The sequence below is a fragment of the Natator depressus genome, chromosome 6, assembly GCF_965152275.1.
Source record: "Natator depressus isolate rNatDep1 chromosome 6, rNatDep2.hap1, whole genome shotgun sequence".
NCBI classification, from domain to species: domain Eukaryota; kingdom Metazoa; phylum Chordata; order Testudines; family Cheloniidae; genus Natator; species Natator depressus.
In genome coordinates this window covers 25168394-25184742 of record NC_134239.1, presented here as the reverse complement: position 1 = coordinate 25184742, position 16349 = coordinate 25168394, and the positions used below count along the sequence as shown (strand labels likewise).

At 42.6% G+C, this 16349-nt stretch overlaps 1 protein-coding gene and 1 long non-coding RNA gene across 9 annotated transcripts in view; one reads left to right on the top strand and one right to left on the bottom strand.

Moving 5' to 3' along the window:
- BRSK2 (BR serine/threonine kinase 2) overlaps window positions 1-16349 on the bottom strand; it is a 427939-nt gene that overhangs the window by 23036 nt on the left and 388554 nt on the right. For all 8 annotated transcript variants that reach the window (XM_074954821.1, XM_074954822.1, XM_074954823.1 and 5 more), the window contains 3 exons: window positions 13149-13209; window positions 6606-6813; window positions 5081-5129 (listed from right to left, as the gene is read on the bottom strand). In XM_074954821.1, coding sequence (XP_074810922.1) covers window positions 5081-5129; window positions 6606-6813; window positions 13149-13209 — 318 coding nt within the window. The remainder of the gene's footprint in view (window positions 1-5080; window positions 5130-6605; window positions 6814-13148; window positions 13210-16349) is intronic.
- LOC141988824 (uncharacterized) overlaps window positions 4013-16349 on the top strand; it is a 44441-nt gene continuing 32104 nt past the window's right edge. The window contains exon 1 of the long non-coding RNA XR_012639837.1: window positions 4013-4123. This is a non-coding gene — a long non-coding RNA (uncharacterized LOC141988824). The remainder of the gene's footprint in view (window positions 4124-16349) is intronic.

Genomic DNA, 16349 nt, shown 5'->3' with positions numbered 1-16349 from the left:
AATCACCCTCCTCAGGAAAAGTGGGTTGAAAAACCATAACTCCCTAAAATATTCATAGGCAGCTGTAACTAAGTCAGTGAGCCAAAGATTACCACAGAGAGCAGTAAAGAGAAAGAGCCTCTCATTTAAATGGGTCGTTAAGAAGCTAGGGTTAGAGTATGAAAGGAAATTACATACTAATGAACTCATGTGCCTCACAATGACAGAACACCTTTGTAGGCCCCCCTGGAAAGCTGGGGCAACCACTCCCTGCATGTTAAGGGCCTTTTGCTCATTAGCTGTTTGCACCTGGGTTATCCATTTAAACTGTCTGGTTGTCCTAGGCTTGTATCCATCACTTCTAGGGTGGGCCAAAGTGTAAATATTTAAATGTGGCTCTTCTGTGTACATTAATCATTAAAAAAAAAATCACCCTGTGGGTCCCTATATTTACTGGTCTCTCAGTGACTACAGATAAAAGGGCTCCCTATATAGATACAATAACGAGGCTTTTTGCCATTAACCCTGCAAACTCAGCCTGAGATCTCAGGGTCCAGCTGAGTTCTTTCCTTCTCATGAATTCTCACCAGGAATAAAGACTTTGCACTAGGCCAGTTTAAGACCTCAATGACACCTCCGACACCTTACTGCCTGTAACTGATTGGAATTCAGTAAACAATTTTGTTGGTGATGCACAAGATGGAATAGACTCCAGTTGATTCCCCTGTCACTATGTTGGCTCTGCAGAGCTCACAGGATCAGAAACCAGTACAAACTGACTTCTCTCCGCCAACTCAGCAGATCTGTCTCTGCAAATAACCACGGAACAGACCTGCCAAGTAAAAAGCTGCCCTTTGTACTTCATCATTTTTCAGGGTAGAACTGCACTTTAAGGTCTGAAATCCAACTGAAGTTCTTAAGAGTCAAGGGCTCTCAGCACCTTGAAGGAGATGCTTAGAATCTCCCAGAATCAGGCCCAAAAGCTGGCATTGGGAGTCCAGATTCCCCTTCCTCCCTGCAGTACAAAAGTGACTGGCACTGACAGTCCTCTCACCTCTCTGCCTGTGTCCTTCTCAAAGTGGGGCTGGAGGCAGAGGGACTCCTCTGGGGAAGCACATGAGATCTTCAGTTGCAGAGTAAAACTAACCAAACGGATGCTCATGTGTGAAAACTGAGCCATGTACTTTTGTTGCTTGAAGAGCAGTAGAAGTTTAAGATGGAAAAGACCTAACATCCCAGGGTCATCTTTCTAGTCCATCCCCTTGGCCTTACTGCAGGGTTAGTTCTCCAGTTTACAGTAGATTTTCCAGTGCTATGTCCATTCTTATGTTAAATAACAAGGGCTGAAGCTTTCACCTCTTCCCTAATTGTTTCTAATTTGCTTCTCTCCCTGGTCTCTCAGTAACAAACCCACCAAACTCTCCCTCTCAGCTCTCTTGCGATGGACCCACATGCTATAGACCCTTTCACTATTTCTTTCTTCTAAAACCTATCAGGAGCTGTTTGACCAGCAGGTGGTGAGAGGCCTTCCCCACTGCAGTTGGTCTTCGGAGCCCTCACATACGTGGAAAACCCTCTCTAGGTGATGGGAGGGGCCATGGTTTAGACTCTGTGTGTAGTGGTCACTGTTTCAGAGGGCAATAACTCTTTTTTTAAACTGAAACACAGACTTGGAAATTCTGGGAGAAGCATGACACATGTGGTCTACTGCCTTGTCCTCTGATATGTTCAGAAGAGGGCACATGGAGAGCTCCTACTAATCTCCAGAGTAGGACTATCCCCTTCCTTCCCGGCACATTTAAAACGACAACTGGTGCTGTTCACGTCTCAGAGGCACACTTCCCTCCTGGCTTCCCCCTTGCTCTGTGGCCAGTCAAGGGTGAAAAACAGACTCTTACTTCCCCTCCCTCCCCTGCACAAGTATCTGAGTCTAAGTCACCATCTTGCCCTAAATACACAAGACACACCAAAGGTGGGAGGAGGAGAATATGCTTATCCCTACCGTACAGATGGAGGCACTGCAGCATAAAAAGATTAAGTGAGTTGTCCAAGGTCACACAGGGAAGAGGAGGGAATTGAACCCACATCTCTCAAGACCCAACTCCATCTGTGCATATGTCTAGTTCAACTGTTCCTTCTATGGTGCATTAATGAGTCTGCCCTGGTTTATACTGAATTCTAGCTGCCCCCATGTTGCCTAATTTCATAGCTCTGAATTTTTATAGGTCTTTCTGGAGATGCGTAGCAGTAAAGACATCCTCCTTGTAAGGAACAGCTTGAAGTCAATTAGCTGTTATTGGCAGACATGAATGAGAAAGTAAGGTGTGTTTAAGGGGGCAGTAAGAAAGGAGGGGATGTCACTGGAGGACAGAACAATCTATATCCCATATGGAATAGTTTGGTAGGATTTAATAGATATTGATACACTTTCCATTGCCCTTTTTGAATGATCATATAAAATTTAATTGAGAATTCTATCCCTGCTGGTTAAGAAAGAAATAATCTCATTCTCTGTTAAAGAGAGATAGGTTTCTACAGTAATTTGTCTAGAACCCTACTGGCAACCTTATTTGGACCCTGATTCAGCAAGACACTTAAACACAAGCACTGCTTTAGGCATATGATTAGCTCCATTGATACCAATGACACTACTCACATGCTGAAGGTTACATGCATGCTTAAGTGCCTTGCTGAATTGGGGCTCTGGTGTAATACACCAGCTGAGGATAGATCCCTTTAGGGTTCATTACTAATAAATTAACTAGGACTTCTCCATCAGAGACAAACAAGCATTACCTAGACATGTGATGGTATAGCCAATCATCGGGACTGTTGAATGAATGAGAGTCATTAAAAGATGCCATAACAGAGAAAGGAAATACATGTTTATCACTCAGTACATGAAGTCAATAGAGTTCTTGATGAAGATGTCTTTTTTCTTATGGGGAAAACAAAAACAAAACCCAAAATATGTGGAAGTGGGCACTGAGAAACAAGGCATCTATGGTTAAAATAAAATCTAGTTCATTATTTTTTTACGAGTTTTATTATGTTTCCTGCAGGGTGCAACCCAATTGAACTCATTAATTCAGCAATTATACAGAAAAGGGAGAGAGGGCCTTAGGACTTGACTTGCATCCAAACTGCCTCAAATAACAGACTCTTCCTCACCACACCAGCTCTTAAAGGGACAGTATGAAGTAGAGATGGCAGGAGCTTCCACAGGCACACAAAAGAAAGAAAGAAAGAAAGAAAGATTTCACTCACAGACTTTTTCAGCTTTAATACCCTTAAGACCATTTGACATGAGTGTTTCATTTATTTCTTCAGTGTGAACCTGTTCTCTTTATGAAGTTTCCCTAAGTCTCCCCTAGCAGTAAACACCCCATGCTTTAAATACACAACGTGTTCTATTTTTCCTCTTGGACCTCTCCCTCTTTTTTCACTCCTCATTCCCCGTCCCGCCCCCCCGACCATTCCCCACCCACCCTGCTGGTGCAGCTTTGGAAATGGACTGCCCAGCTTTCACAATACGATGCCCTGGCACTAGTAAAAGTGTTAAGGCAATGCCCCTAGCTCTAATTAGAGATCTTTGGACCCCAAATCTTCATCAAGGACTCATGAATATTTCACACACATTTCTTGACAGAGGGCTAAATCGCCTCAGTTGGCAGGGAAATTCTATGGGCATAGGGTGCACAAACACAAACTGTGAAAATAAAAAGGACTCATTTGGCATCTGTTACTCATATTAGGAAGTGTTTGGAGCCCTGCTCTTTAGCAGGGTCTTCCAAGCACACCGTGCAGTGACGCACATTTGTGCAATGGAATTGTTTAATTGTAAACTGATTTTTAGGAATATGCATGATGAATATTAAATAGCCCCTGCAGCTCCTGGTGCTGCTCTCGGGAACTAACACTGCATTCACTGTCACAGGCAGTGACTTCTCCGAATTGCTTCAGGAATTACTCTTCACTCCCTATCCCTGGGACACAAACTGTGCTATACTAAGTAGAAGTGCTGTGACTGCATTGCGAGGGCCAGTTACAATCCCTTCCTCCCAGAGAATGATTTGCTGGAGAAACACAGGAAGAGAGAGAACAGACGGGTTTCAACGCTGATAAGCTCAGCACTCCAAAGAAGGTGAGGAGCCTTAGCCACACCTGTTGACTTGCACTGACTTCACTGGGCATTGGGAGGAAAAAAGCAAACAGAATGTTGGGAATCATCAAGAAAGGGATAGATAATAGGACAGAAAATATCATGTTGCCTCTCTATAAATCCATGGTATGCCCGCATCTTGAATACTGCGAGCAGATGTGGTCGCCCCATCTCAAAAAAAGATATATTGGAATTGGAAAAGGTTCAGAAAAGGGCAACAAACATGATTAGGGGTATAGAACGGCTTCTGTATGAGGAGAGATTAATAAGATGGGGACTTTTCAGCTTGGAAAAGAGGCGACTAAAGGGGGATATGATAGAGGTCTATAAAATCATGAGTTGTGTAGAGAAAGTAAATAAGGAAGTGTTATTTACTCCCTCTCATAATACAAGAACAAGGGGCCACCAAATGAAATTAATAGGTAGCTGGTTTAAAACAAACACAAGAAAGTATTTTTTCACTCAACGCACTGTCAACCTCTGGAACTCCTTGCCAAAGGGTGTTATGAAGGCCAATACTATAACGGGGTTCAAAAGGGAGCTAGATAGATTAATGGAAGATAGGTCCATCAATGTCTATTAGCCAGGATGGGCAGGAATGGTGTCCTGGCCTCTGTTTTCCAGAAGCTGAGATTGGGTGACAGGGCATGGATCACTTGATGAAAACTTGTTCTGTTCATTCCCTTTGGGCCACTGTCAGAGGACAGGATACTGGGCTTGATGGACCTTTGGTCTGACCTACTTTGGCCATTCTTATGTTCTTATGGATTGGGCCCGTGGACCCCAGTGGAAGATCCCTTTCAAATATCTAGACCATTTGCTAGAGCCTTTCTGGACCAGGAATGGACTGTGACCACCATTAGCACACCATTAGCACCATTAACACAGGAAGGAAACCATAAAGTGGCAAGATAAGTAGTGTCATAGTGAATTACTTACTCTGGGGAAGATTCCGGGGTTAAATTGGACATCTCCTCTGGTGTAGGTACTGTATGCGCACACACACAAAAAGAGGGAGCAAGAAAAAGGAAATGGTAAATAAAGAGACCTTCCTCTTCCTCCTTCTATACCAGTGAAATAATCCTTGCACCATACCCCCTTGCTCCCCCCATGCTTACATCTCCTAAAAACCACCAGCCAGTCCTGATGTCTAAATATTGATCTTGTGTTTCTAGATCGTGACTACTCTATTCTAAAGTATCGATGCTTTCAGGGCCTGATCGAAAGCCCACTGAAGTCAATGGAAAGTCTCCCATTGGCTTCAACATGCTTTGGATCAGGCCCTTAGACTGAGCTTATCATTGTGGTGTGTCTGAATCACTTTCTACTCTTTTTTCTTATTAACAAATAAATGAGAATCAGTTAACATTCATATTTTGCACAGTGCCTTTCATCTAAAGAATCCCCATAGCCACTGAAAATACACAGGGAATCCCTGCAGACTCTTCAAAGTGCAAATGAGATGTTGGCATGCTGCTACATCAGTCCAGCTGTGTTAGCACCTTGCACAGAATCCAGTGGGCTCCAGTTCGCGGAAGACAGTGGTGCCTGAGGCAAAAATAAAACTAGCTGATCAACTTTGCCCCTGAGAAGGATCCCTGCATCACCATCACAATTCTCAGCTCTTCCCTGGCCATCTCAGATTATCAGTCTCTGATAACCAGGGCATATATTCTAGCTCTTCCATTAGCATGTTAGCTATTCTCCTTTCCCCACAGGACGGACCCCAATACCTTGAGTGTAAAACTATATGGAATTGGCTTGATTCTGACAGCCTTCGGGGTTATGTATGTGACTTCAGGTGCCCTTTGCCAAAGAGGAAAAAGCTACCCAAATCTTGAAGCAAATAACTTTGTCCATCTTAGAATTCCAGGGTCTGTAAAAACTGTAACATCCCAAACAGGTCTGACAGTACTGATTACATTAAGGGATAGTTTACACCAATTACACTCAGGAGAAAAAGAAAAGAAAGAATTAAATAGGATTATGCAAACAAGCTACACTGCAGAAGGACAATCTCATTCTATTCCTACCAACTGACCATCTCTGCTTGGGACAGGGCCAGGCCTGGAATAGCAAGAGTGCTGCAGAGCAAGACTAAAGGTGGGTAGGTGCAGGAGTGAAGTAGCAGGAGATACTGCAAGGTCATGATTGAGGTGCACTGGCAGAGCTGCCAGGGGGCTACTGGACAGGGAGAGCAGGCGGTGCTGCGTGGGGATTCGGGATTGGAATAGCCAGAGGTGCTGCAGCCCAGGATTGAGGTGCAGCAGCAGAGCTGTGCTGTGGAAGTTAGCACAGAGCCTGTCCACACTTGTCTTGGCCTTGCATTAACTCCCTCACTCGCACCAACACTGATAGCAAATCTCATTTGTGGAGAAGTGACTAAGTCATTCTGAGCTGCCAGTTCCTTGCTGAATACTTGCCCCAATTTGGACATCCACATTCATCTGGAGAATGGACTCACCTTGCAATTTCCGGCGATGGAACCGAGGAGACCCCAGGAAGCTGTTCTTGATTGAGTTAAGCCGTGTCCTCCAGGGCATTCCTCCAATGCTGGGGCTGGATGGTGGTGTTGGGTTGGGTGTGCCTGCTGGGCTCTCCTTTGGCGTATGGACGGGTGTCCCCTTGGGGGTAGGGAGGGGACTTCCCCTTGGAGAGGGGTGAGGGGTGACCTGTATGATGGGGATAGATTTGGTGCTTGGGTCAGTACTAGAAGGGAGTAATCTAACAGGAGACATAGGGTTGGCCTGCACTGTAGGAATGGCCAGCTGGGGGCTAAAGCCAGCAGTGGGTGGGCGGCCCTGAGCATTCTGCACAGGGGGATTCTGGGAAGAGGGGGCATTGGCATTGCTGGCAGGGAGTGGGTTGGATTTGGTAGACTGGAGCGGTTTTTCGGCCAATTTGTTCTTGGATGGCAAAGTCTGCGTCTTTGGGTTGGACTGAAGTGTTGGCTTTGGTTGGAGAACATGTCCAGGCCTGGAGGCGTTCCTACAAGCATCAGGGTCCAAGGAGACTTGGGGTCGGGGGGAGAAAGGGAGGTCAGGAGTCTGAGGGGGGATGAAAAACTTTCTGATAGGCTACAGGACAGACACAGAGTGTCCATGCACATCGAGAACAGTGAGACACGCACACAGCGGGCGAGCAGAGAAAGGAAAGTCAGAATAAACCCATTCGAGTCACAAAGATGCATCATGTGTCACAAGGAGACACGAGCGATGGAGGTGAAGGGGAGGGCAGGTGGGAGGGTTTGCAAAGAAACAAGAACAAAAAACAAACAAACAAAAAACAAAAAGACATGCAGTTAGCTGGGAACGCAGCATAATCAACAGCAGCAGCAGCCGCGGCGCCAGCAGCAAGAACAACAGTGTCATAACAGGCTTTTTCATATTAACCAACCACGTGTCAGCAAAGGGAAAACCACAGGGAGAAAAGGAACACAAAGGAAGAAGGGGGAAAAAATCCAAAATAACCGAGGGGGGAAAAAAGGAGAAAGATGCCACATCCCCGGCATTGTTCGGCTTGCCCCACGATGAAAAAAGCACAATGCTGAAGGGAGGCGAAGAAGGGGTAGTGAGAGCCATTCAAGCCACACAGAAACTGACGCTTGGTTTTTTTCAGCTCAAAGCGCCCCTGATCAAACACAGCAGAGAGATGCAATTCAAAACAAGTGTGTGGTGCACGTGGGGTGGTGGGAGAGCCACACAGGTTACTGCACACACCATTCAGAGCGCCCCCTCCTCCCCTAACTCTACAAAACTCACACACAGGCTCCAGTCACCCATTAGGGAAAGAAAGAAAAGAGGGAGAGCAGTACCATTTCATCCACCTTCCTCCCCTGGCCTTCCAGAGTGACATCACCCACTCAGCATTAGCTGGGACAGTCCTGAACACAAAACACCAGGGGTAACCCTGAACCCGGGTCAGTTTGGGGTTTGCAAACAGATAGCTACACAGAGACTCCCTGAGGGTCCCAGCAGGGCTACATGACAGAGAAAGAAGGAGATTTCCCAATCAGCATTGAAAAGACAGTCTGATGACACCCTGAGTCTGCTGTTCAGAAATTCACTGCTCAGTATTTGCTACAAAGTCCCAGTATCACATTCTGTGGATGATGGAAGTGACTATGTAGTTTAAGGAAAAAAACAACTACTCATAATGCACCATTGAGAGAGAAAAACAAGGTGACAGGACTTTTTTTGTTGTTGTTAAAAGAAAAAAACCTTCACATGTGAGTTACAGGGGCTGTCTGGGAAAGGTAGTTCAGATGAGTTCAGTTAACAGGGTAATACACACACTCTGGGAGTAAAATCCTTTTAAAGGGATATTGGCAGGATAAAAACCACATTTTAAAAACAAAATGAATTACCTTACATATTGGTAATAACTAGGGCTGTCAAGCGATTAAAATATTAATCGCGATTAATTGCATGATTAAAAAATTAATCGCAATTAATCACACTGTTAAACAATAATCGAATACCATCTATTTAAATCTTTGTGGCTGTTTTGTACATTTTAAAATATATTGATTTCAATTACAACACAGAATACAAAGTGTACAGTGCTCACTTTATATTTATTTTTTATTACAAATATTTGTAATGTAAAAAACAAAAGAAATAGTATTTTTCAATTAATCTCATACAAATACTGCAGTGCAATCTCTTTATCATGAAAGTTGAACTTACAAATGTAGAATTATGTACAAAAAATAACTGCATTCAAAAATAAAACAATGTAAAACTTTAGAGCCTACAAGTCCACTCAGTCCTACTTCCTGTTCAGCTGATAGCTAAGACAAACAAGTTTGTTTACATTTGCAGGAGATAATGCTGCCTGCTTCTTGTTTACAATGTTACCTGAATGTGAGAACAGGCATTTGCATGGCACTGTTCTAGTTGGTGTTGCAAGATATTTACATGTCAGATGCACGAAAGATTCATATGTCCCTTCATGCTTCCACCACTTTTCCAGAAGATATGCATCCATGCTGATGACGAGTCCTGCTCAATAACGATCGAAAGCAGTATGGACTGATGCATGTTCATTTTCATCATCTGAGTCAGATGCCACCAGCTGAAGGTTGATTTTCTTTTTTGGTGGTTCGGTTTCTGTAATATCTGCATCAGGGTGTTGCTCTTTTAAGACTTCTGAAAGCATGCTCCACACCTTGTCCCTCTCAGATTTTGGGAGGCGTTTTGGATTCTTAAACCTTGGGTCGAGTGCTGTAGCTATCTTTAGAAATCTCACATTGGTACATTCTTTGCATTTTGTCAAATCTGCAGTGAAAGTGTTCTTAAAATGAACAACATGTGCTGGGCCATCATCCGAGACTGCTGTAACATGAAATATATGGCAGAATGCGGGTAAAACAGAGGTAAAATACAATTCTCCCCCAGGGAGTTCAGTCACAAATTTAATTAACGGATTCTTTTTTTAACGAGCCTCATCAGCATGGAAGCATGTCCTCTGGAATGGTAGCTGAAGCATGAAGGGGCATACAAATGTTTAGCATATCTGGCACATAAATACTTTGCAATGCTGGCTACAAAAATGCCATGTGAACACCTGTTCTCACTTTGTAAATAAGAAGCAGGCAGCATTATCTCCTGTAAATGTAAACAAACTTGTTTCTCTTAATGATTGGCTGAACAAGAAGTAGGACTGAGTGAACTTGTAGGCTCTAAAGTTTTACATTGTTTTGTTTTTGAGTGAAGTTATGTAACAAAAAAAATCTACATTTGTAAGTTGCACGTTCATGATGAAAAGATCGCACTACAGTACTTGTATGAGGTGAATTGAAAAGTACTATTTCTTTTGTTTATCATTTTTACAGTGCAAATATTTGTAATAAAAATAATAATATAAAGTGAGCACTGTGCACTTTGTATTTTGTGTTGTAATTGAAATCAATATATCTGAAAATGTAGAAAAACATCCAAACCAACCAACTGGTATTCTATTGTTTAACGGTTCAATCAAAACTGTGATTAATTGCAATTAATTTTTTTAATTGAGATTAATTTTTTTGAGTTAATCACATGAGTTAACTGTGATTAATCAACAGCCCTAGTAATAACATCCTACATTATCAGCACTGAAATAATTGTAAAAATTCACCATTTATACTCTTTGTTTATTCTTGGCCCTGCACTCAGCTTGCTCATTTGTGGCCATAACAAATCTATTTTATTATATTCATTATTTATACTGTTGTAGCCTCTAAAGGCTCTAATCCAGCCTCATTGTGCATACATATGATGTAAAAGCAATCGCATCCCCAAATCACAGAAAGGAAACCAGACTGGTTCTCAAGTACTAGCACAAGGCTGCAATGTTTAAAAATGCAGGGGAATGTTTAAAGCCAAACAAATAAAACTGTTTGCACTGAGGGTCTGATTCAAAGCCCTCTAAATTCAAGGGGAGGTTTCCCACGGACTTCAATGGACATTGGATCAGACTCTGAAAATTAAAGGAAAACCAATACATTAAAATATTTCTATTAATATTAAGTTTTGTAAAACACTTTAAAATTAAGACAACCTGTCTCTTTTGGTGAATTCCAAATCACCTTTAGGAATGGAAGGTCAAAGAGATGAGGAATGTGGCTAATTCATGCTGGTCACTATCAGGAAGAGATCATTCTCCATTTATAATTAATTCCAACAAAAACAGGTTTAAAAGTAATAATTATAAGCATTTCCCTGCAATTTGTACAGCTCACATAATCAATGTATGACAGCACGAGAATCAAGCTTACAAGAAATAAAGCCATTCTGCACTCTGTTAAACCGCTAAAAGCCTGGAGTAATACCATTAACTTCAATAGATTTACACCAGTTTAACCAAGAGCCTAATTTGGTCCATTAAATTGACTGGTGTCTTCTCATTGCTACAGGTTAGAGAGGTGCAACAAAGTAAACCATGGTCCTAATCTTGGGAGCTTCAAGCATTTTCAATTGTCCTTGAATTCAGCATGGTGCAGTACTGAGCCCAAGCAGTGTAAATAGTGAAAAACATTTGATTTTGAAAATACTTTTCCTTTCCATAACCTAAGGTGCTACTAGAACCATAAGTAAGGACACTTTTTTTAAACTATATGATTTTTAACCCAACAGTGTCCCTTTAAGACCAAAATCTGACCACCTTAAAATGGTTATGGTCTTCTGAGAATGCCACCTGGCTGCTAAATAGATTTTTAAAAGCATTTAATCAATTGCTCCTAAGTAATAATTGTAAAGAATAGTCACTGTGGACCAGATCTGCTACCCTTACTCATGTGAGGAGTTCTTACTCACCCAAGTAGTCCCACTGACATCAATGCAATTGCTCATGAGAAAGAATTACTCGCATGACTAGGGTTTGCAGGACTGAATGCTATTTTTGTGCGTTTTCCCACTTATTCTGGAGCAGCAGTTAATATTATTCTCAGAATTCTGGCCAGTCCTGCTGACATCAGAGAGGCCAGTGCACAGAATAGGAACCTTATGAAATGGAGCCCTGTTGGTTCCTGGTGTATTAAAGACATGGGGGAACAAAATCAAATGTCTGCCAGTTACAAAACAGGAGAAAAATTGATGGGAAAAGGTTTTGGAAATTGGATGCTCTTAAGAAAATAGTTGAAACAATGGTGAGGCTGGAAAGTCTGCAAAGCTAGAAACCTGTACTTGACCATGTCCCTTTAAGAATATGAATTACACCTGACTGTTTAGGGGAAATAGCAATCTGAAATGCTTGAGGTGTTGGAGTTATCTACATACACATCCTTAAGTGCTTACACAGGATGGGAGTGCACTCACTGTCTCATGGAAACAACTGCTGGGAGTGGGGCTTAGCAAGGGCTGTGAGGTTCCCTGAAACATTCTGGGCCAGACATCGACATAGCCCCATGAGCTTTTCAGTGAGCCCCTAGCATTCTGCTGCAGCTCGGGGCATGGGGCTACATTGACAAAGCTCTCTTTGCCAGATGCCACGCCCGGAATCCTCATCCCCACTCCAAGAGAGGCTGCCCACCACAGTGAGGCCTCTGTGCACTCCGACTGCAATAGCTTTGTGGAAAGTTTATTGTATATTGCAGGGGGCTGTGGTAGGATGTGAGTCCCCCCAAGCCATCCCACATCCCTTTTCCACTATGCATGCATAGATCTCCAGACCCGAGCTGGCTCCCAGGCTGGTGGTGATGGTGTCATAGGGGGAGCTGTCTTCCACTGCTCTCCTCCCTACCCCAGATACAAGAAGGGAAGACCCATGTGAGGAGGGGACAGTCTGTGCACCGATCCTGGGGAATGATTCCCTAATGTTGTACTCAATCCTTAGGTAGGTGAGCTGCCACTGAAATGAAAGGGACCTTTGCCTCAGTAGGGACTGGCTAAATACTTAGTAAAGACCTCAGGGTTTGGCTGATAGACAGGAGACAGAAGTGAGTACTCTGTGTTTCCTCAGAGACCTCAGTCTTGTGATGTGCTAATTTCTTATTTCTCTTCAGCCCTCAAATACATATAATTTCTCCCCGCCCAAAGCCCACTCCTCACTAGAGCACCAAACCAGGGTGCTTACTACCATATTCAGTAACATCCCCATTCTAGCTAGACCCATGTCAGTCAAGCACGGTTCTGTACTAAGCAGAACTAAAGTGACATGGTATGGTGCTTCACTGTGACTTTGTTAAAAGCATCCGTATTAGCTGAAGGCGTGCTATAAACAACCCAAAGGGGTGTTACATGTCCCAGCCATGTTTGGTCCTAAATGTGGTTACGAGGCTGAGGATGGACAGGGCCACAGAGAGACTCCTGTACCACCTCGGGTAGCACAGGAAACGTGTGTAGGGTAAGAGATGCTGCACATGAATTTATAATCAATATCTCCCCAATTCCAAGCAAATTTACAACCAACCAAGGAAAAATAAAACACCCCATAAATAACCACAGCTCTACAGGCATAGAAGCCAAAAAGCACGGAGATTGTCTGAGGGAATGGTACCCATAGATCCTGAAGTAATGCCACTTACCCGTGGACTGCTGAGGGGGCTGGTGGAGAGACCAGATGAAGCTCCGCTGATCGACCGAGACCTGAGTGAACACAACAGGGAGAGATGGCCCTCAGAAACCCTGGGCAAGGAACATCCATTGAACACCAGCCACCGCATGCAGAGGCATGAGGTGAGGAGCAGGAGGGAGGCTTTCCACAGGAAAAGCACATGGCTCTTCCTTACCCTCTCACTACATGACACACCTTTCAACTCTCCCATCTTCTAAGAAATTATGTTCACACAGAGAGGATCCCGTGACCCGTGTTAGTGGAGCTGTGCAATGCCACCCACTTCAGGGTCATGAGTATTTGTGCATGGCCAGATACTGCTTCCTGCCGGTGTACACAAAACAGATGATGGCAAAAGCGGTTATCCTAAGCCCAGTACTTGTGGTGAGAATTACTCTCTGCATAGTTCCACTTGCAGTGCCCAGAGATATGGAAAACCACTGTCTGGATAACTCTCAAGAGCAGAAAATTCTACCAGGCACCAAAAAAGGTCAAATCTGCAGTGCCTCGGACACACTATTTCCTTAAATCAGAGGCCTGTCCGAGTGAAACCAAAGCTCAGGACTATGGTGACTGGATATTTGATGCTGAGCCACCATTTCTAACTTCACCACGACGCCATCCCCTTACCTCTCCAGTGAGATTTGCATCTGAAATCACGGGTCTCTTCTGCCCTCTCAGGAACTTCCCCTAGGGGACCTTTTGCCCACTGGAGAGCTCCTCTCTAAGGAAACATCAACTCTTCTGTTCACTAGAAAGGCTCCTCTTATGGGATCACCTGGCCTTTGCCCACCAATTAGGTCACCCTGTGGAAGCAATGACCTTTCTGGCCATTGATAAAGTCTATACAGGATCAGTGTCACTTCAATCTAGCATTTATGGGGTTCCCATATGGGATAACAGACCTTTTTAACCACCAGTGAGCTCTCCTATGGGATTGCCTGCTGTTCTGCCCACCAGTGAGATCTCCCTTATGGGATCGCCAGCCCTCCTACTTGCTGATGAGATTCCTAATTTTGGGATCAACAGCCCTAATGTATTCAGGTGAAGTCCATCCTATGGGACAACCTGCTCTTCCACCTGCGAGCAAGGTGACCCATACAGAATCACATCCCCTTACACTCACCAGCAAAGGCCTCTGCAAAAATTGTCTGCAGATAACAACAATCAAAATACACATATGCACTGGGCCAAAACCAGTGGCTCTGACCTGAAAGGCCATGCAGACCAAACACATGAACAGCTCAGCAACGGAACTTCTCAACAGCAGAGAATGTTAATACAGAAGCAGTGACAAAAACTGTCCCTCATAGCAGAAAGCATTTCATGTGGCTCCCATGTTCAACTGACCCAGATTGTTGACCAGCTCTAAAGGCAGCTGTTTTCAACTCTCCTCAAGTGGAAGGATAGGTGGTCTTGAAGAAGAACAATTTCTGAAGGAGGAAACTATACTGGAGAACCAACTCAATCAACAACTAACATATAAAAATCTCTGTTCACAGTTGGACCTATCAACTGTGAGTACCATATATGTGTGTGCACGCGTGTATGTGTGTATACAAGCATATATAGGTATTAGGGCTAGCAATTAATCACAGTTAATGCACATGATTAATGCAAAATCAATTAACTAGATTAACAAAAATAGTCACGATTAATAGCAGTTTTAATCGCCCTGTTAAACAATAATAGAATACCAATTTAAATTTATTATAAATATTTTTGGATTTTTTCTACATTTTCAAATATATTGATTTCAATTACAATGCAGAATACAAAGTGTACAGTGCTCACTTTATATGATTATTTTTGATTACAAATATTTGCACAGTAAAATGATAAACAAAAGAAACCGTATTTTTCTATTCACCACATACAGGTACTATAGTGCAATCTCTTTGTTGGAAAAGTGAAATTTACAAATATAGATTTTTTTTTTAACATTACTGCACTCAGAAACAAAACAATGTAAAACTTTAGAGGCTATAAGTCCACTCAATCCTCCTTCTTGTTCAGCCAATCACTAAGACAAACAAGTTTGTTTACCTTTGCGGGAGATAATGCTGCCCGTTTCTTATTTATGTCACCTGAAAATGAGACTAGGTGTTCACATGGCATGGTTGTAGCCGGTATTTATGTGCCATTAATGCTAAATATTCATATGCCCCTTCATGCTTGGACTTGTAGACTCTAAAGGTGAATTGAAAAATACTATTTCTTTTATCATTTTTACAGTGCAAATATTTGTAATAAAAATAATCATATAAAGTGAGCACTGTACACTTTGTATTCTGTGTTGTAATTGCAATCAATATATTTGAAAATGTAGAAAAAAAATCCAAAAATATTTATAATCAATTTCAATTGGTATTCTATTATTATTTAACAATGCAATTAAAACTGCAATTAATTGCAAGTTTTTTTTAATCTTTAGATTAATTGAGATTTTTAAAAATCATTTGCCAGCCCTATTAGATATGTGCACGTACATTATATATATTAGTCCTGTAAGTATAAACAGCCTTCCAGAGAACACAAAGCTAAATTAGAGTCCCTGCCCCTGTCTATCAATTGTATCACTCTCTATTATATAAGAATAAGATTATAAATTTAGATTCAAAACGTTTTCACATCCATCCATTCTTAAAAAGAAATTATAACATTACAAAAAAAATTGATGGCAGTGGAAGAAGGTTTAAATTAACATACAACAAGCTCCATTCTGACAATTTGTGTCCAGTGCAGAAACTCTCCATGGAATTCATTCCTTGCATCTCAATGCAGCCCATCCATCACTGCCATCTATACAAAACAAACTGGCCCAACCTTTGCATTCTCTTCCACCAGTGTAAACCCACATTAACTCCATTGCAGACATTGGTGTTATTTTGGGCTTACACCATTGCAAATGAAAGCAGAGTATGGCCTGCTTTGTACATGAGCTCCACTTTTGCTGGACTATTTTTATGTTACCTATCTCTGCAGGTGGGAGTTAGGTGCCTAGGTCTTTTGAAAATCACACTAGGCACCTATCTGCATCTTTAGGCACCAAAGTACCTGGCCTTTTGTTCCCCTCAACACTCAGTCGTGGTTGGAAGTTGATCTTCAACATTCACCTGAATTTCAGGATAGTTGCTTAAAACCTTCTCCTCTCCTCTCCTGTTCCCAATCA